General features: G+C 40.9%; 1 protein-coding gene across 6 annotated transcripts in view; it reads left to right on the forward strand.

Annotated features, from left to right (window-relative positions):
• LOC116431069 (venom dipeptidyl peptidase 4) overlaps positions 1-26273 on the forward strand; it is a 447002-nt gene that overhangs the window by 396614 nt on the left and 24115 nt on the right. For all 6 annotated transcript variants that reach the window (XM_076374132.1, XM_076374131.1, XM_076374129.1 and 3 more), the window contains 2 exons: positions 10198-10385; positions 14735-14929. In XM_076374132.1, the coding sequence (XP_076230247.1) occupies positions 10198-10385; positions 14735-14929 (383 nt within the window). The remainder of the gene's footprint in view (positions 1-10197; positions 10386-14734; positions 14930-26273) is intronic.

The following is a 26273-nucleotide window of genomic DNA, read 5'->3' on the forward strand; positions in this document are numbered from 1 at the left end:
AGCGCAGAGAATAATTTTTTTCTTCTACTTTGATGGGATTTAGAAAAACTTGGGAAAGAGAGAATTTGCTAGTAGAAAGGGGGAAGCATTTGGGCCTCAACCCCTTGCCTTATTGAATTTCGTAGGTTTTGTTAGAACTATTTATCGTTAATAATGAACTAGTAAAATAAAACATTCCATGCTCTTCCTATGTCTAAATTTAATATAAACCATAGCAATTGCTAACAAGAACAATAATGTTTCATTTAAACTTAACACAACTCAATGACATTTTGTTTGTTAAACCATATTAGAAATCGCCTCGAGTCTGACACGACATTGTAAGACAAGGGGTTAATGATTCGCGTTGACGGTTGGAGTGACTCAAGGGATAGTTAGCTTGACATTTGTTGTCTTTAGATATTTATTGTATCGATGCTTTATAACTCAGATCGCAGTGTAGGTAACGCGTTAATTTATCGAACGACAGCACGAAATGTCGTCTAGCAAAGTGGCTAGAGTTTCATTTTACTCTTCGAACTTCCACGAACGTATAAAAGAACTTTGATCTACCCAATAGATCGATCGTCCCTATCTTTTCAAAGAAGAACTTCGGAATTTCGTTTGGAAGGGGAAAGTTCAGCAGGATAGTTAACTTGCTCGTGAAACTAGGAACTACTTTGATTCATGGCAATGTTTTCCTTATCCATCTTCCGACGACGCACGAGAATTCGGTTGATTTTTCAAACGTAACAGTTCGTGGGAGAGCATTCGTTTCTTGCCTAGCGGGTAGATTTCTCTTCTTGTCGGTGGGAGGATACGAGAAGCCCTTCCTCAACCAGTTAGCTGTTTTTGACGAGTATGCTCGTCATAAAGAAATACCAAGGCTTCGTACGATGACGAGTGTACTCCTCCAAAATTGCCGCACACTTTTAGTTTTAAAATCGTGCCTTAAAACGCAGTTTCTTTTAACTGTTTATTTCGACTTCTTCAGGTCATGAAAAATCGTATACAAAATCAACTTACATGTTATCTAGACTACGTCATTTTTGTTCAATGTATTACTGACGAATAAACAAACGCGTACTAATGTTTCTTTTTTTATTAATGAAAGTATGCAGACTATAGCCATCGTTTGTGCCAATGAGTTAAGGGAATATTCATTTTCGAAGCAACCAATTTTATAGCCATTCATCACTTGAACTGAAAATTTTTTGAAAAATTATTTATAGATGTGAATATTCTCACCTGTCAAAATAAGGTACACTTTCCAAAGAGATCGCAACAGCTAACTGATCACAAATTTAATCTCCTTTTCGACAAAAGTCCTTTTGTCTCTTCCTGTTTTTTCGAGGGACGCTTGATCCTTCATTCGCTGCGACTAAGAGGTTAGACGGAAAACTTCGCTTCTTTTGTCATGTAGATGCCCTCCCACGCGGGAAACGAGTTCCATTAAAAACAAAATGTTCTTTTCCACGGGAACTGGGTCCACTTGGAGCTAAGCAGGTTCCTTTTTGTTGCTAAAGAAAGACTTCGGCCTTTTGTGAATCCATTTTCACTTTTTCGCTTCGCTGTGGGAACGCGCTCGTTCCTTCTGAGTTGTTAACTTGTTACACGCGTGAAACACTTTCCGCGGATGAATATTATCAACTGAATTGCACGCTGAAACCTGCGCGTTACACTTTCGTCCGTAAAGAAATTCGAGCTGAAAGAAACCCCTTTCCCTGGACGCTCTTTAATGCGATTCTTTTAGTCTTCGCGATGTCAAAATAATTCCCTTTGAATATTTCACTAATTTCTCTGTTTTGTTATTAAAAAATATTCACCTGTTCCGTGGGCAGTGTTCACAAATGACAATTAACTAAATTACACACTCAAATCTTTGCGATCAATCTTAATGCACGAAGAAACTCAAATTCGTCGGAAGCTTCTCTTTTAAAAATTCTTCAACATTATTCTCTTATTCAAAATACCGAAACGATTCCTTCACATTCCACTCTTATTTTATTACCAAAAATTACTTACCCGCTCACAAATAATTTTCAAGCACAATTCGCAACTAAATCAATCAGTCCTTTACAATATATTTCAATCCATACCGTCAAACTAATCTAAAACTCAAACCCGAAGAATCCTGTTCTAAAAATTCTTCAACATTCCGCCAGAGTTCGCAGTGCCATAATAATTTTCCCTAAACATTACACGCTCGCCCGCGGTATTATTAAAAAACATTCTCCCTTTCGCGAGGGTTCGCAGCCGAGTGGTTCTCAAAACGAGAAATGACTTTCTTCTTCGAAAATACGGCCGACTGCGCCCGCAGAGTTCAGTTATCTCGCGGAGGATATTTTTTCGGGTATTCATGTTGTGTTCATCGTTCCATCCGAGGTACTTCTATCCCTGCTCTATAATTCCATTTGACATATTACATTCCGTCGCGGGACCGTCACCGTAACACTCCGCGCTGCGCCGCACCGCCAAAAGTGCAAACTTCATATATTTCAGCGGCAATATTCCGTCTCCCCCGAGGGGCCGAGACACGAATTCGTTTCGTTTGCACACCTCACGGAAATCTGTTTGCCCTGGTCTCGACGAATTTTAATTCCGGGTCACGTGGCCCGTGTTCAGCCACGGTGTACATTCGGCTATGAAAGTATCGAGCCCGGCCGATAACCGGCAAAGAAATTACGTTCGATCCTGATTAACCGTAGAATATTCCGCTTCTTCCTTTTTTTTATTCCTCGACCATTTATCACCGTGGAACGTGACCTGAAACGTCGAACCGAATTTTCTATGTATTTTTAATATTAATCTTCTGCAGTAACCACTGCAATGAACGGAATTTCCGGATTAATCTTGACTTTCAGCTGAACGTATTCCTCGATCGATAGAAATTTCTCTCTGAACGGTTTAGTAAAATAATTTTAGAATCTGGAACTTTGAATAATTGAACTGTCACGTGAAAATTTTATTATTTACCATGTTTAGACAATTAATGTATTATTGGAAAATGTTGTCGAGCATCACTATATAATTACCAAGCTTTTCGATCTTCTAGTCCTCTAATCGATATTTCAAAGAATAGATTACCAATTAGTACATCAAGTGAATAAAAATTCATATTTCCCCTTGAGATTATTGGAAAACATTGTCCAGCATCACTATACAATTACCAAACTTTTCGATCTTCTACTTCTCTAATCAATGATAATTAAAAGAATAGATTACCAATTAGGACATCTAGTAAATAAGAATTCCTCTTCAAAATGCTGATAAGCTAAATATACCGGTAACACGTGAAATTCATTAAACAGATCTTAAAAAAGTATAAGGTCCACACCGTGAAAGTCCAGTGTTCACGCCACACTCGTGTTGCCGAGGGTTAATTAACTGTTGCCTCGGCCAGACCGACACTATATCGCGCCAAGTAATTTTTTAACGCTCGATAAACCGTCGGCAGTGTTCTTCCGGTCGCGTAAATCGGCGGATAATTCCTCTCGGCGAACAAGAGGAATTCCTTCCCTGTCCCGTGCCGCTTAAATGGCGGACCTTTGCACGTTATTTTTACAAGCGTGCCCCGAATAAATTGCGATAAGCGAGCGGAACGCTTTCAAGAATTCAGACGACCCCGATATTCATCTAATTTTCGCGGGAATCGGTGGCTAATGGCTTCCCGCCGCCGTTACGCCGCGTATCCGCGCCAGAATTACGCTTCGGGGCTTGTTCTAACCGCCCCGCGCCAGAGTAGACTCCGGAGAATTTCGCTGTCGAGGGCGGAATCGATGGCCACGGGAAAGTAAGATGTCGGGAGTTCCTTCTCGAACCTTGTATCCTGGGAATTCGATTCTCGGGGGAACGATTCCCGGCTGTGCGTGTGGCTTAAAGGAAGTCGTTATTCCAGTGGCTTCAGGAGACCGAGCTTTTTTCTCCTTTTTCGGTATCTATGGTATTTGTGTGCCGCAATGAAATTAGTCGCAGTTGAAAGTCTTGTTGAAGCATAGATATTGGAGGTACGGAAGTTCTAATTAAAATTATTAAATAAAATTAATCGATAGATTCGTATGGTGTTAATAACTTTATATTTGAAACTGTTGATATTAGAAAATTGACTGTGAAATTTGATATTTCGAACTTTAAGCAAAGAAATCATCAAATTAAATACTAGAAACTTTCAATATTTAAGAGTGAATTATCGAATTAAATACTTGGAGTTCCGAAACAGACGCAAAATATTGTGATATGTTATAATGAAGATTCCAATTAAAATTATTAAACGTAATTAATCGCCGGATTTATATACTGCCAACAACTTTATATTTGAAACCGATAATATAAAATCAACTGCGAAGTTGGATATTTCAAACGTTAAGCAAAGAAATCATCAAATCAAATACTAGAAACTTTCAATATTTGAGAGTAAATTATCGAATTAAATACTTGGAGTTCCGAAACAGTCGCAGAATATTCCGCAGGTTTGAATTGCTCCGAAGCAGTATTTTCGATTTGAGAGCTCAGTAATAATTCCAAGTTTCGGATTCGAACTCTAACGGAAAGATCGCGCAGGGAAACGATTGCCGAATCATTAACGCTGACACCCAGACACGATCGATAAAATGCGCCGGAGCGCAACACCCGACGTCAAAGTAATAAGTTCGAAGAACGCAGAAAGCCGAAGACTTACCCGGGTGTGGATAAACGCGGCGGACTCGCCAGGAAATCCTATTCCATCGCGGCGGAGTCGTCCGCTACATAAGCAGCGGGACAGACTCGATAAATCGTCGATCTCTTTCGCGTGCGGCCGCGTCCGCGCCACGGTTATTTGTCAGTGTCGCGGAAGCGGCGGCACTCAACCAACCTCACGTTCCGGATCTATGTTTTATGTCGCCGCTTATTGTTAGAAACGTCCGCGGTCGGCGGAAAAGTAACAAATCGACGCGACAGATTTAGACACACGGGAAAATCCGCGGCGAACGGGGGTGGGAAGGGGTTGGAACCGACGCGAGTGCAGGATCCCCCGATATTCGAAGTTCTTGCGGCGTCCTCGGGTTTCGCTCGTTCTTCTTTTCCCGTCTTTTCCATAGCTTCGCCAATTTTTTGGGACACGCTGCGCGGAGGATTTTATTCCGATTCGGGAAAAAAGATTTTGGAAACGTCTTCGTCGAACCGGGGTTGACAATTCTAGTGGTGTTGAGTATCTTTGTGGGAACAGTCTTGTTTAATTCATTGAAATATTTCAGACATTTAAATTTTGATGTGTGGATGTGTCACATAGGGAATTAGGTTAGAATTTAAGCTTTGTTTATAGGTAAAGTAGATAAGAAATTGATACTTTAATTATTGGGGAAGGAAACGTTCGTTTTTGAGCAATTTGGAATTACTGGGCGAGAGTACGAAGAAATATTCTTGCAACAGACTCTCTGTTAGCGGAGAATACGAGCTTCATTGTATTTCTTTGTATCAAGTGTATACGATGTTAACTGGTGGTATTCCAATTAAGCTGTTGCTCTTTTTATTGCGCGAATCCCGTTATCGCATTCACGCGGAAGATCGGCCGGCGGTTGCCGCGGTGAAAACATTCAAGTGAAAACGGGAGTTGTTGCGCTATCCAGCTAGCCGGTGTTCTGGTTTCCAGCTTCTGAAATTCTCTCGCGAATTCCACTTTAATTTCGTGATTTCCTTATTCACCTCGGACCTCTACGGGGATCCTTCGTATAAAATTTCCGGATTTGTTCGGGGATTTCGCGGCAACTCCGCCGAGCCAAACAGTTTTTTTCGACAAACATTTACGCGGGCGTGTTTCAATCGCGGAGCCGAAACTTACCGAGCGAATCTCGGATTTTTCATTATTTTTAACGCATGGCAGGATAGGGTGATTGATAATCGAACCGCACGAATGTTTGTCGCGCGACCGTTTTGTAATCGTTTGACAAATCGTTGCGGACCCGCACGGACAACAATTCGCCGCGACGGGATCCCGTTTATCGTAGACGGGTACACAGAACACGGCGCTGTTATCGGCGGTTCGAATTAAATAAATTTTCCCGCCGCTTAACAAACAAACACGGGTTCGGCTAGGCCGTTTTGTCCGGCGCCGGCCGGCTCTATAATGTATACGCAGTATCTCGCTGCGTGCAACAACGATTCAGCGGCGAATAATATGACTACGTAACTGCGAGTCGCCCGAGTTAAAGTTGAACGCATCGTTTGCCGCGATTTGTACCCTGTGTACTGACGGAATCGCAGATTATTCAATGATTACATCGACATCTCCGTAAACATTGAATTTTAGTTGCAATTGTGGTCCATGTTTTCCGCAACTTTCAATATTATTTTGGTAAATTTCGTTGCGGGACATTTGCATTTTGCACGGTAATGTTGTCTATCGAATGATCTTCATTCAAATTATTATATCACAATGTTCTCCATACTTTCCATTCCAAACAATTGTTCAATCGTGTTTATTTCATCTTTGTATGCAGCAGCTCGTCCACTTCGCTGCGCAGTGGCACTGCGCAAGCAAATGGCGACCACTAGCATTACCCCTAGATCGAATCTTCTCAAGCTTGATGAAATAAATTCATTTCATCCATCCTTTCCTGCACAAATTAATACAATTTCTGTATGATTAACGAAGATAAACGTTTGAACTTAAGGAATCGACAATTTACAGTACGATTCCGTAAAAAAGATCGTTTCGAAACAGCTTAATGGATCGCCGGTGATCAGTAGGGATCCAGCAGCGATTCATCTGCGGGATTAACACCGCGGAGGAAGGATTTAATAAATTCTGGAGAGTCGCGGAGAGAAAGCCGCGGGGTGTCCGCGAATCAGTCGATCTGACAGAAGATTAAACGCGCGGTATAATACATTAAACTGGAGCGGTGTCTCCGCCGCAAGAAAGCGTGCCGCGCGCGTGGCCGACGTTGATGCATGGGCAGCTTTAAAACTTGGCCCATCTGTTCCTGAAATCGCCCGGAGTGTAAAGCCTTCGATTGCGAATCACTAGGGGAAGAGGAAAGAATGTCGTCCTTCTTCGCAACGGCTGCGACGCCGTATCACGAAAGAAATCCGGCATAGTTCAAACTCCAAACAATGCGTTACAAAAGAAAACCCTGGAAATTCGTACGTACCACGAAGATTGGTCATTTAATCCTCCACGTTTCATAAATAGCTTTATCTTCAAATGTAGACATAAGGGTTAGTCGATGACTTTTAAGCTCTTAATCTCAACTTCTTGCTTTAGATTGCGTTAATCTCATGACTAACATTGCAAATACAACACGTTGAATGCCATGGCAGTCACTGGTAACTTCCAATCAAATCGACTTTAGTTCGCTCAATTAAACGATGATTATTCGAAAATATTTCTAAATTATAAATAACGCTACCTAATGCGGTGACGTTCAGTTACATGGACGTGCAATTATAATAATGTAATTCAATCGTATGGTTTAATATTTGATTCCCTCCATTTTGTGTATTTTCCAGGAAATCGTGCGGCATTCAACGTGTTAACAAACACGAATATCATTCAAATCTCTTGGATTTAAATTAGGTATCACTCTTCTGTTATCAGTTCTATTATCAATGAATATTTGAAAAATCCCAAAAGCAAGGGGTCAACGTATCCAGGGCCTCTACAATATTCTGAAGATCCCGAACAGCTGACACGTTCGAAAGGCCTATTCCCGCTAATTTAATCCGACGGACGATACAGCTGTTCAATTTCCTCAAGAATCCCGTTTCCTTGTGCCCCTTGGAGGGTCCAGCATTTAGAATCAGTCAGCCAAGCGTCCCCACTTGAGGATTATTGGCCAAAGAAGGGGGTCGAGTCGCAGCGCAGGGACAAGGCACTCGGCGTTCGCCGTTCTCCCTTTCCTCCGGGAAAGGAAATTATTTCTCCCGTCGAATCTGGTCGGGGGACGGCGCCTGTCCGCGAGGAAAGCCGATTACCAGCTGTAATCGTCCGGCGGCCTGATAAAAGAACCGAACCGAGAAGTCATCGGCTCCTCGCCCCGTCCTCCCGTCATCTTTGTTTTCGTCGATCGCGATAGACGCTCTCCTCCTAGTCGCTTCGTTTCCCTTCGAGCCTTCCTCCAACCTTTTTCTTCCTTTTCCCGCCCGTTTCCCGGGGGATAATCTAATTACGAGCGAGATAACCGAAGCTCTCCCTTAACGAAAACGCGGACGTGCCATTGCTTTTCCATCGAGCGTGCCCGTTTTACGGGCGGCTTCCGTTTCTCGCCGCCGGCTGCTCCCGATGAATTTGAATCGCGCCTTAAGACGCCGATCCCGGGAACGAGTGGTTCTCCCACGGTGTAGTACCACTGTTTATTGAAATTGAGGCGTCTGCCAGGTGGAGAAGAGACTTTGTGCATTCATTCGGATCCTTATTCGACGAAATGGATGCCGATAGCCGATAGGCAGCGATAGGACGCCGCTGCGAGAGTGCTCGGGGAATGATAGATGTTTTATTGAAAGTGAAATTGTGAGCGCCAAGCGATGCTGCTAATTAATTAGATTGATGTTGCGTGATAAGCGGACGGGATAAGGTATTTCGTTAATTATGAAATATTAGGAGGTATTTGTATTTGGAAGATATGGTATGATAATAGGATGAGATGGATGCTTCATTGATTATAAGATATTAATGTGTTCTATCAATTAGAAGATATTGTATTAATATTTTTAGATTGTACGTCAATATAGACTGATCGATATTGTACATTTTTCCATTTAATTTATTTCCTTTAAATATACACCGTTCAGCACCGACGAACATTGTTATATAACACTTTTATTTACTCGTTGGAAAAGTGAATGAAATATCCGCAATACAAGAACTACTATGCAACGGTGAATATTGAGAAAGGTATTTGCATATATTATTCACATCTGAGTGAATTTAAAAATTCAGGGATTTTTAAAATTCTTTGGATAAACAAGTTTATCTATTTAACCATATTTCCCATCTGCATCGGAGAGTGGGGTCTTTTAATTGCATACGGAAATATCGATTAAAAATTCGCTGCGCGCCGTCCTGCCTCCTACGGGAATCCCCCGGCGGCCATTGATCAGTTTCTCATTATGTAAAACAGTAAAGCAAGAGTAAATTGCGAATTGTAAATTACAAGCGTCCCCCGGGCGGCACGGTGAAGCTTTCTAGTATCGATTGGCCACCGGCGACGGCATTTTTCTTTTTCCCTTCATTTAAGCGTGCATCTCGATGGAATGCAACGTGTTCCCGTTTACATTAATATTGAGTGGTCCCTGGCAGTTGGTTTTGATTTATCGTTCATCGATAAATTCACGAAGATGCGGGTTGCTCAGCTTTTTTTGCAACGACTAATGATGTTTGCACCGTTGCATTTATTTTGTTCGTTAACGTGGCGCCTGCAGCCATTAGTAATCGATGCACCAAGTTCGAACTGGTCCAGAAAAAGTCTCAGCGACTCAAAGACTTCCCGTTCTGTTGCCAACTTTCAAGCTTGCAAAAATTCCTGATAGAGTCGTCGGATAATTCTCTGTAGTTACTATTCTTTAGCTCTGCCAAACAAGAAGCGCAATGTAAACATTAATTTGCTAGACTAGAATAACAATACTAAAAATTTTACTACTAGAATTAGTCAATCTAGCTAAAGTTTCTATTCTTTCACTCTGACAAACAAGAAGCAAATGAAAAGATTAATTTATTAAACTAGAATAACAATACTAACAATTTTACTACTAGAATTAATGAATCCTCTCTAGCTAAAGTTTCTATTCTTTAGCTCTGCCAAACAAGAAGCAAATGAAAAGATTAATTTGCTAAACTAGAATAACAATATTAAAAATTTTACTACTAGAATTAATGAATCCTCTCATTCTACTATTAGATTCTCGACTACTTCTAGTAAAATACTCAATGTTACAAGAAAGAAATCAAATGCCTCCACGGATCTCCAACGTTCTCAAAATCATTGCGAACTCACACATTTCTTTTGCTCCGAGAACAACTTAAAATTCATAAAAGAGTACAACGACCAGTTTTGGTGCACTTTTATCAAGAATCCCCCTGAATCTGTAAGACCTTTCTTCCTAAGAAAAGAGAGAGAATCAAAAACTTCGGGTCACTGAGAGAGGGTCCATTGTCGGACGTTTCTCTTCCTGGTCTGGGCACTAATCCAAAATTAAGATTAAATCTCTACGAGCGCAGCTCTATCTACGGCCCGCTCTTTCCAGAACTCGAAGAAGCTGTTTGTGTGGGAGAACAACGAGGCAGTTTCGGAAATCATCGCCGAGAAATCGCAGCCAGTGGTGCGCCGTTACAATGTGCCGGTGCCCGGCGGCTTCAAAGCCCGCGTCCGTCTGCTGATCCCGCCTGACGCCGACCTGTCCGGTGCTACGAAGTACCCGATGCTGATCTTCGTGTGAGTATCACCGGTTTTCGCTGGTTTAATTACCGGTAGACCGGTTTAATTAGGGCTTGGACAATATTGATTAGTTCTACAAGAGGCGAGTGGAAGTTCTAACAAGGAATCGGTCGCTTTACCGTAAGCGAACAGGGTATTACCTTTATTTTCATTGCCATTTTGCAACGAATTGCTTCTAATTCAACAATTAATTAATTGCTGATAGAAATTATTGAGTAGCTACTTTTATTTGATTACGTTTAATCGAGAGAGACTTTTAACTTCGATTAGTGAAACTAGGTTTTCTATTTAATTGAGATTAATGGGATCAGAGTTTTATGTAATTAGGAGCATTGGTACGTTGGATTCATATTTAATTGCAATCAATGGCATTAGATCTTTATTTAGATACTATTAATAGATTCGATTAATTAACAGGAAAAATGAATTATCAATGAGTGAGTTAGTTTAAAATTAAATAAAGTCGTCCCGAAAATCACTATATTCTCTCCAAACATCAACCGCGTAGAAACCCATGAATTCATTTTCGATGGACATTCTGGTTCCATCGGGCGGGCATCGCTGTGTATAATTAAACGCAGGAATAGTAATTACACGCTGATGGGAGCTTTATAAATAATTCATTGTTAACAATTATTCCCGTATTGGCGATATCAAGAAATTAACGAGTTAATTAAATGATACCGGTTGCCCGTCGCGTAACACACTGTCGACGGCGGTTTTTCAGTAATTTCGTAATTACCGTGCGAAATCGATGCACCCGAATAACGATAAGAAATTACCGTTGTTCCGCGGGACGGGTATGCGAATATTCGTCGCTTCCGGCGGGCTGCACACGCGTGACCGTCAGTTTGACGGAAACACGGCGAGTTGACGCGAGAGATACACCGGCGCGATATAATAAGCGCATAAATTTTATACTGCGGCGAGATATCGAGTTGCGCGCGAATATGTTCGCATATGTGCGATATTGTTTTTCTATTATTTATTTCGCGGAGAAGGGAAATAGTAAAATAGGGAATAACAAAGGAGAAGCAAGTGCTCAATCACAGTTGATCCATAAGTAGCTAAAATAGACCTCAAGCTAACCGTTAGCTACCAAAATATTTGCATTCGTTCAAATTTCAGTATTACAATATTTTTGCATATATATTTTATTTTCAAATGTATTTTCGCGAAGAAGGGAAATAGTAAAATAACGAATAACGAAGGAAAAGCAAGTGCGAGTCACAACTGATCCATAGGTAGCTATGATAGACCTAAAGTTAATCGTTACAATATTTCTACATAAATATTTTATTTTCAAAGCTCAAATTCCAGTAAAAGTGTCCAAGTAAACTAGAGATCCGAAGAAGTTTTACTAAATTGTTTAGAGGACGTGACAAAGTATGTAGAAAATATAAAAATTCCAAATATTGTTTAGGGGTAATTTCTTGTTGATTATAACATTCACAATGAATCATGGTTGCGTTCTGGGAATTAGAATTAGAAAATGTTCATACTTGCACATGAACTTATTTATGCCGGTGCCTAATGCATACGGCAAAAATGCCATGTAAATTTATGCGGGAGCGCGGCGAAACTTAAACGATTCCAATGCAAATCAGCGATCGTCTCGTGTCAGGTGCCCCGACAATCGGAAAGGAACCATCGAGGCCCGTGACTCGCAACGTTTCTTATTTTTCGACGTCGTCACCGTCGGCGAATCTACTCCGTGGCGCACAAAGCGTTCCGCTGTTTATCGCAGATTATAAATATTTATACATTCCTTTCGGACGAACGGCGCGATAGAATCGATTCGTCATCTTCGTTTTTCCTCGCTGTTGCCGGTATTTTTCCTTCCCCTTCGGAATTGCACATCATATTTCCACCTCGATTTGCAATTTAATTTTTCGATTGTCCAAATAGCTTCGTCCTTTCCGAACACTCTTCCAAATAGAATGATTCCAGCGCGATTTAATTGACGATCGCGATTCGACGAATGAACGTTGAACAGCTTCGCTGTAAAAATTTCAATTAAAATTCGATGCGCGCCGCGTTAACGATGTTCAATTGAATTGTGCATCCTTGACGGACAGCCTCGCAAATTAACACCATTTTTCAATGCCCTCCGCCTCGATGAACCTACGAACTCTCGTTACAAATGAATTTTCGTTATAAAAGATCTCGCTGCGAGAGTCATGCATTGTAAATTAATGTTAATTAACGCCGACGACCTGTGAGCTCTCGTTGCGTGTCAATTTTCCTGATGTACCGTTCGAAAAAGCACAAATACCGAAAGTCAATTGTAATCGACATTATTATCATTTGAACGTAAATACGGATCCCGTGGACGGATTCGAAATTCCCGCAATAAAGGGCAAAATGGCGACCGATTTGGTTGCGCGCCGGCTATTGTTTCGGCATGCGTTATTTTTCATATGGAAATACCGCGAGCAGGGTCGTATGAATACGCTTTTAATGTCTCCGCGGAGCGGATACGAATTATTCGATAGAGAAGGATAAAGGAAGGAATAAAATGAAGGAAAAGAGATAAAGAAAGGCGGAGATAACGGCGGCGACGGTGGCGCGCGTCAGCCGCAGATATATCATTTATCAGAAAGTTTTTGCGGCGGCCTCTATTCTATTAAAAGGTGTCGCGTAACGTCGGAAATATCGCCGCGAAATTCATTCGCCTCTATGTAAACGAGCGTCGCGGATTTTTATGGAGTCCGCAGTTAAATCCCTTCGAAGAATGAATATTAACGGATCCGATTGGATCGCCATATTCATCGGGGAATCGTTCGGTACCAAAGAAAAAAAGGAAGTTGGAAAGCCGAAGAATAATTCTGCGCAGATTTGCGTGTACACACACGAATGGCCTTGCCGCTTCTCTTTTTCTTCATTATCCCCGTGACTTTCTCGATGAGTGATTGAAAAGGGAGCGAGAGAAATAAAGGAGTCCCATTAAATTCGTCAAACGACGCACAGTGGGATATTTGGTTGATTTGAACCGATTTGTCATATATTCGGCTATGTTAAACAGCAAAAATTTGTTGGTTTACGTAAAACTTTTAAAATGGGCTTTTGACTGCCCGGACCGTGCGAATACTCACACTGTGCGACGGGTCGATCGGTTAAACGAAACTCGATGAACTAATTACGTTCCGAACACGTTTTCATTTAATTTTCATAAATCTCGCGAGTGTAAGTGGCGTTTCAGTGAGTGACGCGTTTAAATCGAGAAATCAATTCTCCCATTTTTCGTATTGGATTGACAACATCAGGTCGTATTTACCGAATTTTGGTTCTTAATTACGTTAAGGGTTATTAGTTTCATTTGCTAATAGCCTCTCGTTTTAGAACAATTTGTCGGATGTTCCTTGCCAAATTTCCATTTCGTTGGCACTTCTTCGTTAAATAGCCATTAGTTCGCGTAGCTGCCGGTTCTAACGTACTTATGTAACTTCCAAAAATAAAACACCTAATTAACATCCTTTCACAACCAACTTCACCAACTTCCAAGCTCAATTAGTTGTAAATAGCTGAAGATAATTTTAGTTATCGATCTATTACATTTCGCATCATTTAAATCTGCAAATTCCTACTGAAAAAGGTATATCCACTCGCAAAGCGTCTCACTTAAGACTGAACACTCATATTTTGTCTATCTTTAAAGATATCTATAAAATAATACTGGAATTAGACTTTCTATATCTCTATACATCTCATTTATCTATATACACATTTTATATATCATATTCATCTACCACTAAACTTCAATACCAAAGCCTAATCAAGTCAACATACTTTCCTTCATTCTTGAATAGATTAATCCTTTGCAATTAGAGATGGCTCTCATTCACTTGATTCGATATAACAAAGTACAAAGATCTCATGTAGAACATTAAGCTTTGTACAATGCATCGGTACGTAAAATATTCAAATAAAACAGGTTCATTAATTCACGTTTTTTCATTAGTTAAATTCAAAGAATGTCCATATTTCATAGGAAAATTTTAAATATTTCCAGTAAAAAGCTTTTCAAGTGCACAGAATTAACCCTTTGCACTCGAGAGGTGACTCTCACTCACCACTTGATTTTATACAGTAAAACTATAAAATTTGATATTTAATATTATATTTCCTATAATGCATTAGGTTGAGAAATATTGAAATAAAATAGCTTTGTTCCTCAATGCACGCGTGATTTCTCGTCGACTTAGTTTCACAAAATATCGATTTTATCTCATCAGAAAATGTAAAAACATTTCTAGTGAAAAACTTCGTAGTGCAAAGGGTTAATAATTTTAATCCTTCCCCACAAAGTGAACAGATTCTACAATCAGTATTTCTCCTTTTTCCAGATACGGTGGTCCAGATTCGTATCAGGTGACGGAAAAGTTCAACGTCGACTGGGGTACATATCTGGTAACGAACAAGAGCATCATTTACGCGACCATCGACGGCAGAGGTTCCGGCCTAATGGACAACGGGATGCTGTTCGCCGGATACAGGAAGCTGGGCACCGTCGAGATCGCCGATCAGATTAACGTTACCAGGTGAGCCACGGTTACAAAGTGAAAGAAACTTCGCCGGTTTGCATATTCCGATACAGTCGCAACTCCATCTCACGGTCCCTCTTCTTTCGTTGGTCTCCAGCGCGGATAGAATTCTAATTTTCCATCGGCTCTTCCGGCGCACAGTCGCGTTATGCAAATTCTGTCCCAATTTGACAGGTTCTCCAGTTCTATAACGTGACCGACGGCGCACGGAGAGTCCGGCGAGGTAATCCTACCAGCTCCGCGAAGTATATTATAAATCCACCGCGGCCGCAGCTCTAACTTTTCTTTTCAGAAACTTTCGTAATCAACGGGAACAATGTTTACCGTTTCGTTTCTTTGACCGAGGCTCCCTGTTGCGTCGTTTGAACAGGGGAACACATATTTTCCACTTTGAATTGAAAAGTTCTATTTACATCTGCTTCGCGTTGCTCTGCGGGCCCTTTATTTCCCGCGAAAGTTAGTGGAACTGTAAGCAGAGGATAGTAGATCTTTGAGAATATACTTTGCGGTAACCGAGCCGTTTTTTTCTGATAGTTGTTACAAGTCCGTTTGTTTCAAACATTGAGATATTTGGGTGCTTGCTTTCGAATCGACTTCAAAGTATTGGCAAGTTTATAAAACCATAAAGTTGTTGAACTTTATTGTGCAATAATAATTAAGAAAATTATTACAATATAAACGATCTTTTAGCAAATGGGCTAATTCCAGTTTCAAAGGAAACCTTTTTTGCGATGACTCTTTACAATTAAACTTCTTTCGATTAATTTATGAGGATATCATAAGCCATTAATTGCGATCATATATACAAAAAAAAAGGATATGTATATCTCACTAAAGCTACCGTCGATTCATTTTCTTCTAAAAACAGACTTATACCACTTCAAATAAAAACTACTCAAACGTTTCTATACGAAAGTCCGCAACACCGTTTCACGCTGGTTCTCTTCCATTGTCGAAAGATTAAAAATTCAAACCAAAAATTGATTGCTTTCTCGGTAAACCTTCGGTTCGATTGCATTTCGTGCACCTTTGGCGCGTGAATGGCGCGGCGTCGCTCGCTCAAAGACAAAAGTAGCTCTTTCATCTAGCGCGAAATTCTGGAACAATATTTCCGGCCATTTATTCATTTACTCGGCGAAATGGAGGAATTACGTCGTGCGCAATTTTCGTTCCGTTATTCAGTCGACAGGCCCGAACAAAAAGAAAGCAAACGAGCTGAGTTTGCCACCGTGCGCACACGTATTGATACCTTTCACGGTGAAATACACCCGCCGTTTCTATTTACATACGTAACGGATGATTAATTCCTAATACGCGGAACGCCGACGTACAATTTCCTCGGTCGGCGGTAATATTTTCGTCCGACGCGTAACGAGCTTCCGACATTTTCGTTTCTGCCGCGGGTGGAAAAAAGAATTGCGACGCAGTTCCGGTCGGTAGTTCGCCGATTAAAATGCAAATAGATCAGAATTTTATAGTTTCATTGTGTTTCCCGAGCGGCGGACGGAGGGGTGGTTCGATTTGATCGCGACACCCGTTCCCTAATTCCTTCCTGCAACCTATTTACATGTAAAATGTGTTCGGGGGCGCAATTTATCGAATGTCGCCAGGTCAGGAGGTGTTTTAAATGCAAAAAGACTCATTGCGCTCTTGTTAGCCTATGCATTTTTAATGGGCGTACGTCAACAAAAGAGCCCGACGTCGCCGACCGATTTATATTTATGCGCCGCCGCGTCCGCGCCGCGGCGCTCTTCGCGATCTGATCCGATATATCCCGGCTGACGTCGGGATAACTCAATTTATGACGTCCCTGCCACCGCTCTTCGCTTCTCTTTCCATGAACGTTTTTCAACTGTCGTAATAATTTATTCGATCGCCGGCGAGTGTAACGAATATTCATTCGAATCATTGGAAACGTGGATCTGGACCGAGATGGTACTGAGAGATTGTTCCTCAAGATGGCGGACGTTGCCGCCATGTTCCTAACCTATGAGCTTACTTATCTTAACTCGATATGTTCGAAACGTATAATTCATAAGGTAAAAAATTCCAGTATTGGAATATAATAAGAAAATTACAAGTCCTCGCGAAATTATCTATCATTCTATCGCTACAATTATATACAATCATTTTCATTCGTTATTCCAGCAGCTCTATTCAAGAGAGAATAAGTAGAAAAAGTATAATATTAAATCATTTGATTGAATTCCATTATTATTGCATGTTCATCTAGCTGAATGTCACCGCATTGGGCAGCATTATTTATAATATATAAATCTTATAAATAATCATAGCTTAACTGAGTAAACTATAGTAATCCCACGGCATTCGACGTGTTACCTTCCGTCTGAATCGACTCGGATTCCCAAAAGTGTCACTGACGAACGAACAGCCCCCTACAAATGAAAACCTACAAGCAAAGTGTGTTCACAGACAAATCCTCCCTTCATCCCCGGTACAAAAGAAACACCGCGGCAACCGAAAAATCCCAGATCGCCTAAGCTTCGCGTCGATTACTTAACCCGTTTCAAGACGTCTGCCGAGTGACACCGGAAGGAAATACGAGTCGACGGGACTTCGGTCCCCTCCCCAGAGGGTTCAGGGACCTGCGAACCTGTCCGGGGCTCGGTCTATAAATTCGGAAAGACGCGAAAGTAATTCCAGCCCCGGGGCTTCTTAGCCGATAACCGTGAACACGGGTCGCGCGGAGAAAAGAACTTTCGTTTGAGGGGTCGCGCATTCGTCCGTCGCGTCGCGTCGACGGGAGCAGGGGTCGGACGTGGCGAGTTTGTTAGCTGGATTAGTGGATTACCGCGTCGTTCGCCCGATAAGTCAGTCGGCCAGGCCGACGGGACGGGGACGGGATGGTGAACGTCGTCGGAAAGGCTCTCCCTATAATTAGATTTGCCGTAAAGTTGCCAGGGAATTTCAAGAAACGCGGATCCGTGCCGCGACTCGGCAACTCCTAGCTTTCGCCGTCGAAACCACCCCCTGAAGAGCTTCATAGTGCCGCGGCGGGGTTCTTTGTTCCGTTGGCCGACAAAAGAGAGGACGGAACAGCCGGTGAGAACATGTGGGCGACGAAGAAAGCGGACATTTGAATTTTCAGGTTTAAAAATCTGGGAAACTGGACTTTCTGCGTCGTTAATTCTACACGCGTCGCGATTCTGCCGAGTCTGGAGGAAATGGTTGTTGCGTTTTTGATAGAGGTTTCGTTGCTGTGCTTATTTCTCCGTCGAGAGAGGTAGATTGTTGAAGGTTTTTGGGGATTTCTGGGTTTCCAGTGGTTTGAGATTGATGATTTTTATGTAAATTTCGGAGGAGGTGTTATGGAGAATTTGATTAACCCTTTGCACTCAGAAGATTCTCGATAGAAATATTTGAACGTTTTCTAATGAGATGAAGATGGTATTTTAATAACTCGAAATCACGCGTACATCGAGGAACAAAGCTATTTTATTTCAATGTTTGTTATATTGATGCGTTGTACAAGGTATAATATTAAATATCAAATTATAAAATTATCAAAAAAATAATATTAAATAAAAATATTAAATATCAAAAACTATAAAGTTTGACTGTATGAAATCAAGTGGTAAGCGAGAGTCACCTCTCGAGTGCAAAGGGTTAAGTATTCTAGTGTTTGAAAATTCGATTTAATAATGAAGGGAGTTTCAGGAAGCTTTTATGAATCTTCGATTCAGATAAGTTTGAAGTTCCGATAGGTTGATTTCTTTATTAGTCTTGCTGTTTATCGAGGTATTTCTTATTATTACATTGCAAATGGAATGATATATATATTATAGAATATATTGCAACATTCATTGTTCACAGAAAAATGCACGTGCACCCTTGACGGAAAATCAGATTTCCGGCCGCGTTTCGCACACGTCGGCCCATTCTTCCGTAAATATAATCCAGACCGTTGATACAATTCCTCAAACGTTCGCCGAAACTCTTCTTCGAGAACAACGTTCGCCTCAGCCTAGTTGCTTCTGTTTGAATGGCCGAAATACCGTGGCATCGTTTTCCTTTCACGGAAATGCTCAGCCTGGGAACACGAAAAAGTACGGCGAGGCGAAATCCGGCAAACACCGGGGAGCGTGCCGAGGACTCTGACCCCGAGTTTCGCTTGGAAATTGTGTTGCGAGTGCTGACGATTGGTTTCCGCCGCGGTATAACTGTAACGCGGCCGATCGCGATTCACGAATATTCCTGCGAGCGTTCCGCGCCGCGTAGGAGGGTACTGGCATCCGCATTCAGAATCGGTGCAAATAAAATTCCTTACGGAAATATTGAGGATTTCAGTGTGAACACCTTGGAACTTGTTGTACAACCAATATTGATGAAAATCAGATAGACAATTGAACTGGTAAACTTACGAATTTCATTCAAATATTTCATTTCAGTTGAGAATCTTATTAACTTGATAAACTCGCTGAATACTCTGTGAATATTAATTCCTTATTATTCTTGGAAAACTTAATCTCAAATTTCCCAGTTTTCGAAACTGCAATACCAAAAACAAGTAAACTCAATTGTTACTCACAGTATATACGATATAATATTCATAACTTTAATATTAACTGATACTTCAACAGTTTTTCATTGAAAATACTCAATACCTTCTAAGTCGCACGTAATTTAGGTAGAAAACTATTTTCAAAGGGTTGACACGTTCAACGCCATGCGATTTCATAGAGCAAAGTACACAAAATGGGAAAAATTCAATGTTAATGATTTAATAGTATAAATATTAATGATTTAATAGTATATCATTCCTTTTGTTCTCATAAGTGACTGAGAGTCACATCATGGTATGATTCGTTATAGAAACATGTGGCACGATTAGGGTTACGGAAGCTTGAATTCTTCGGAAACTAGGGTTAACAAGGTCGGCGCGCGACACGATTGACTATTCGAGGACGGTTCAACAAACTGGCAGCCCCGCGCCGCTCCCTTAATACGGGATATCGCGTTCAGATTCTAACTTTCGTAGCTAAACGACGCATCAGAAACTTCCCCTTGTACACTCTCGAGCGTAGCTTCCCGTCGAGTTTCATCTTGTCGTCGCAGTTGCCGCGAGAAACTCCGGCGGCTTTTCCGCGAAATTTGACCTCGTCTTTCGAGGAGGAACTCTTTGACGCGGGACGCCATGGAAGTGAGCAATTTTTCCCACCCCTGAAGTCCCTATTTATTTCCCGCGATCAAGAACGGTCGAGTGTGTCTTAAGTTCTGAAATCCTCTTTTCCCTTCTAACTCGACGACACTGTCGTATAACTGTACCGGCTTACCCTTTGCCAAGAGAATGTTTGTCCCAACTGTGGCGCATTCCTTAGCCCTGTACCTAACAAGGACGCTGCTGTTTACGTTATCAATCACTCTGCAGTCGGTGCTAAACGGATAGGAGACTTCTAGCGTCAGAACGTTTAACGACTTCGTTTTCGAGGAAATATTCTGAAACGTTTTCAAAGTATTCCATCTAGGTTTGGTAGGTGCAATAATATCAATAATGTCAATAGTTTCAATAGTATCAATAATATCAACAGTTTCAATATCAATAATGTGAACAGTTTCAATAATATCAATAATATCAACAGTTTCAATATCAATAATGTCAACAGTTTTAATATCAATAATATCAACAGTTTCAATATCAATAATTTCAACAGTTTTAATATCAATAATATCAACAGTTTCAATATCAATAATATCAACAGTTTTAATATCAATAATATCAACAGTTTCAATATCAATAATGTAAACAGTTTTAATATCAATTATATTAAAAGACTGTAATTAACCAAACAAAAGATTATCACAGTTTTCGTATCTTCTAGTACCTTAGGGCTTTGTATAATTTATCTTGCTCTGATCTAAGTTTCGAATAGTTTGAAGAGTCTTCGACTGGTGAAAGTTAATCGATATGACACGAACAACACAGGCCTTCCAATTAATCTTCAATGAACTAAAAGTAGATTCATCTTTGTATACAATCATTCAAAGCTGTGTTTTTCCTCAATGAACAATATTTTGACCGCAGTTACCTTCTTATCATAACCCTCGTTGCATGCATCCACCCGCGCCGAAATAATATTGCGCCATTAACAAACAATTGCTTTCCCATCCCTATATCCGACAACACCTCGAGCTCTAATTACGTATGCCCCGCAAACAACCGCCTCTCCGCATCCTCTCCGCCGCGAGTAGACTCGAACTTCGAAATTCCTGTGCCGATACGATTTCGAACGATGCTTATCGTCGTGACAAGCTGGGGATAGCTGCAATTTCTGAATTCACCTCTTGCCTTATGATTCCGTCCTTAACTGCGCTCGATCGAACTACTTTGTCGTCAGTAATTTCTTAAAGGAAGAAAGGAATTTCATGTTCATTCTATTTCTACGTTTACCCTGGAAGTTACCAACCGATCTCAGACAAAGTAAATAGAAATTAGGTTCAGAAAAATTGAACGGCATCTAGATTTCTCGAATTCAGTTCACAACATTCGTCACGTTCGACAGCAAGACACCCATAGAATGCACCTAAAAAGAATCTACAAGAAATCTAGAAAAAATAAACGAAGAAGCAAATAGGGAGCAAAGTATGAATAAATAGAGCGAGTCTTTATCGCGCCGACACTCCGACGACGACCGCTTATCTGTCCTCGAGTTATCGATTCCGCTAGTATCTTCATATAGAATCGCAAGCGAACCGACGCAGTGGCTGTTACCCCATAATCAGTCCGAAACAAGTTCTAAATGGAAGGCAACAGAGTACGAAAATCAATAAATACCTCGTATATTATACACTTTGTTCAAACCTACAACGATGGCATCCGGAAGTAGCAGAAAACCACACACAACAGTCCTACAACAAAGCCACTAAAACAAAACAGCGTTACGATCAGCAGAAAGTACGGTTTAACCTCTTCAAGGATACTGGCGTATGTGTGTATATATATTTGATTTTAGTTTAACACTAAAACTACCGAATAGTTAAATTAACTTTTTGAAATTTCACACTTTAACACTAGATTTACGGAACGAGTCAATGTGACTCATATTGAATGTTATAAGCATTCTTTGGTAAATATTTGGGTCGATTTTCATTAACGCAAATATGTATCCTAATTGTCTACCCTTAAACCTCTAATTTTTAAGATCTGAATGAACGAATAACAATTTTGCTAAGAACAATAGAACAAACTGTACAATAAATGCCAGTAAATCTGGTGTTAATTGATTTACAATTCGATTTGCGTATCGCCGAATCATCTCTTGAATAATTTCTCAGAGAAATATATTTTCTCAATAATTGCAAAAAGAAGACATCAGGCATAATGATTTTCACTCGTCTAGTAGTTTCTGTCAACATTAATTTCCATCAAACGAACACTTTCTAAGAACAATAGAATAAACTGTACAGTAAACGTCAATAAATCTAGTGTTAATTGATTTACAATTCGATTTGCCTCTCGCCGAATCATCTCTTCAATAATTGCGAAAAGAAGACTTTAAACTTAGTCATTTTGACTCGTCTAGTAGTTTCGATGTCAACATTAACCAGTTAACTGTGTTTGGCGAGTATACACGTCATTTTAAAACTCTTATAATTTTCATTATAATTTTCATTTAATATTTATTATAATTTTCTTACTATGTTTTTTAAGAAATAAATAAAGTAAATTTATTTGAATAAATGTTATTTTTTGATATTTTTTTGTAATAATACAATATTTGTGATCTCATTAGATAACTACTCTTATCAATTTTTTTGCATACACACCCAATCACTTCCGCATTTTTGGTAAATATCCACAAAAGTTGTTTAGCATCCAAACGGTTAATGATGCTAACTTTTTCAACGATGGATTATTCATTTTTTGAGACAAACGTGTAATTCTTCTTCGTTTCGCTTTAGTTTTTCGTTAGGATATATTTTAAGTGCATTTGGCCTGCATTTAACGAGTATACACTTCATTACTTGATTTTATTGAGACAATGAAAGATTTTTCAAACCAAATTCCACACTTAACTGGTTAAGGAACCTTATTTCCTATAATAAATCCAACTTTCTGAGAAAGCAAACGTTTGGCACTATGAGTTGGATAATGTCTAATGTGAAATATGAAAAAATCCTAATCCTATTTTCCGAATGATATTCTTCGGAAATTAAGATTCTTATACAAACCTCTATTTTAATGCTAAGAGAACGAAAGATCGGATCGACGAGAGACGGAGCGCGCAGTCAGCGACAAAACTCGATAACTTAAGAAGTATGAGTGATACGAACAAATACTTCAGACAAAAGTTGCAAAGTATAGAGCTAAGGTGATTATATCTTGTTTACATTATGTGGATATTACGAAGTTTCTCCAATAACAACGAATATTCTGCGTTTCGATGTCTACATTATACAAATAGAGAAACACAATTGATATGCGCGAAATCTTGATTGTTCAAATGAAAATCATTTTGCATAGCAATAACTACTTAGCAACGCAATGCTAACCTTTAATTCTCGTTATCTGAATAGTCGAATTTCGAAGTCTTGTCCACAGTGCGGCCAAACGCGTTTTCTGGTCAAAACATCAAACAGTTTTCTTCTCAAATCTTTCTAACTAGTATCACGCGATACTTGTGACATTGAACAAAATAAACTACGATCAACCAGAAAGGAAGATCATCTTTGTTCTCAAAAGGAACTCGTCTCCGAAGAGGTGAAAAATTTCTACGCCAATGTAGATAGTGCACCGACGGGGCCGCGTTTCCACCGATAACTTTCTTGCCCCCGGCCCCTGCTCGTTCCCCGCAGCCCCCCATTGGTAGCCAGGCGTCGACGGTGTCGTGTGGCTGCGCGGCCACCCCCGTGTATCCACGTTGCAATGTTTTGCTGGCGCGTCGCACCGCGTCCGGCCTGTAAAAAGCGAGTCGTGAAATTGGAAGCCGGCCAAGCGATTGCGGAATCGGCCAGCTCTCTTTAACCTTTGCCCTATTGCGCGCGGCGTTGTCCGCCCTGCGTCCCTGTCACCGTTTCTCACCCGCGTTTCAGACGCCCCGACCCATCCCCTATCCCGATTTTTCACCGCGCTTCTTTTCACCCTTTTTCCCTTACTCGGTTCTCCAGCCCCTCGCCCTACTGTTCCTCTCGCCACCCTCTTTTTCTGTTCTCCCCCTGCCCCGTCCCCCAATTTCACTTTTTCTCTTTGTCCCTCCGTGTATCTGGTACTCTGTCCGACCTTCTTTCTTCCTCGCCGCTTCCCTCGGTTACACCAGGCTTCTGTCTTTGTCTCTGTTTTTACAGCCCTCTTCCTTAGACTCTTTTTCTCTGCGCTTCTCTATTTTCTTCGCAATTCTCTTTCTGGTTTTCAAGCATTCTGTGTCTTTCTATACTTCTAGATCTAACTTCTCTTGTTCCTCTATCACTTTCCCTAATTTTTTCTATTCTTCGATCTTTCTCTCTTTATCTGTCTTTGTTCTCTTCATCCCTCTACATCTTTCTTTCCTCTCACTCTTCAATCCTCCTCTCCTATCCTCTCATCGCTCTCCTCCCACCTCATATTTTCTCTTTTCCTTTCCCACACACCGTCCTCCCATTTCTCTCTCGATAGCCCTGTCTCTCGTTCTCATTTTCCCATTTTCTCTTCGTCCTCCCTTCTCTCGGCGTGCGCGCAAAAAGTGTGCTCTCCAGCATCGTTTTTCCTCTCGTTCCGCCCGCCGCCATTTCTATTTGCTATCAATCTCCCCGATCTACCGATGGGAACGATGTCCCCTCTGAGTGGCATCGATGGTCCTCTGAGAAGCTTTTCGGATTCATAAACGGAAGAGAGCGAGAGAGAGAAAGGCGCACAAAGCGTTCGCGTACGACTTCCGTCTGATATTTGGAGAACCGAAGCTCTAGAGTGGCTTGATTGAGTCGTTCAAAGAGTACACGCCGGCCTACCGGGTGTAACAGGGTAATTCAATTACTACGGGCTTTCTTTGTGCCACGGAACCGTGTTACACGGAGCGTCGCGGTTGATATGACGTCTGAAGTGTCTTCCCGTGTTTCGAGATCGGTGTTTTCTTCCTTCCTTTTGCGGCTTCGCGAGTGCTCGATATTATCGAGTACGTATAACACTAAGAAATCATGAGGACCTTTTCACTATTGAAATTCTTGCCAGTTACATTTAAAATTTTGTACATTTTATTGGATTGTACAACTATGGAACATCGTGAAGATGTAAATAATCACTTATTATTTGCATTACGGAGGTTAATATTATAACTACCGAGTATCTCTGTATAACGACGAGTTTTATTTATCTTATCATCGAAGTTATTTAATATAAAAACGATCCTTATATCAGTTTCTTTTATTTAATTCATGGAAATTACATATTCCCGAGTTTCTATTCTTTTAATCTCCTAAGATCCTATTCTTTTAAAGGAATTTATCAATTCTTTTCACTAATTCTTAGTATAAACACTTCAACAATCCCGACGATCAAGCCTCGTTACGAAGGAAACTACGATTTTGCTAAATATTCCATTTGCCAAATTGTTCGGAGATTTCCGGGCGCCCCGAAAATACAGTTCCCCGAGCCAGCCGATATTTCAGTAGCTTTTTATTCATTCAACGGTAGAATATTCCGGTTTCGATGGGATTTGAAAAATCGCTGCTTATTTCTCGAGAATCCTTCGCCTCGGATCAGCCGAATATCCTTCTCCCCTTCGCTCCGTCGCCGTCACTCCTTCCCCTCAATCGCCAGTGGCTTTCCACGCCGATCCCCGTCGTTCAGCCTCTTTTTTTGCGGTTCTTTGTTCCATCATCAGGCCGCCGATGTTGCCGTTCCGCCCACGCGATCGCTTTATCGTTGAATAACCGGTCCCGGTGACCGACAGATAAATTCTCTTTTTGTTTTTTCTTTTTTTTTTTGGTTCTCCTTTCGTTTTTTCCGGTACGGCTAGGGCGGCTCGCGTTCCATTTAGGGGCGAGATGGCCCTACAGGGATGAATATAACAGTGTCACCGAGCCGTGATCGATTTAACCTGCTCCACGGCCGCAAACGATCACTCCCGTTTCGCGCGAGAATCGCGCACGCAATTTTTCTTGTTGCCGGTTGTTTCGGAAACGCGACGAAACGCGCGATTAAAAAGAAAGAAAAATAGGGAAAATAGAAAAACCGTTCTAGCTCGACGCAGGAATGATCACAGTCGGAGAACGACGTAGCAGGGTTTAACCCCTTGTCTTATTGAATTTCGTTGGTGCATTCGTTAGAACTATTTATTGTTAATGATGCACTGGTCGAGAAAACATTCTCTTTCTATAGATTTAATATAAACCATACAAACTGCTGACA

Source organism: Nomia melanderi, chromosome 1, assembly GCF_051020985.1.
Source record: "Nomia melanderi isolate GNS246 chromosome 1, iyNomMela1, whole genome shotgun sequence".
Classification (NCBI taxonomy): Eukaryota; Metazoa; Arthropoda; class Insecta; order Hymenoptera; family Halictidae; genus Nomia; species Nomia melanderi.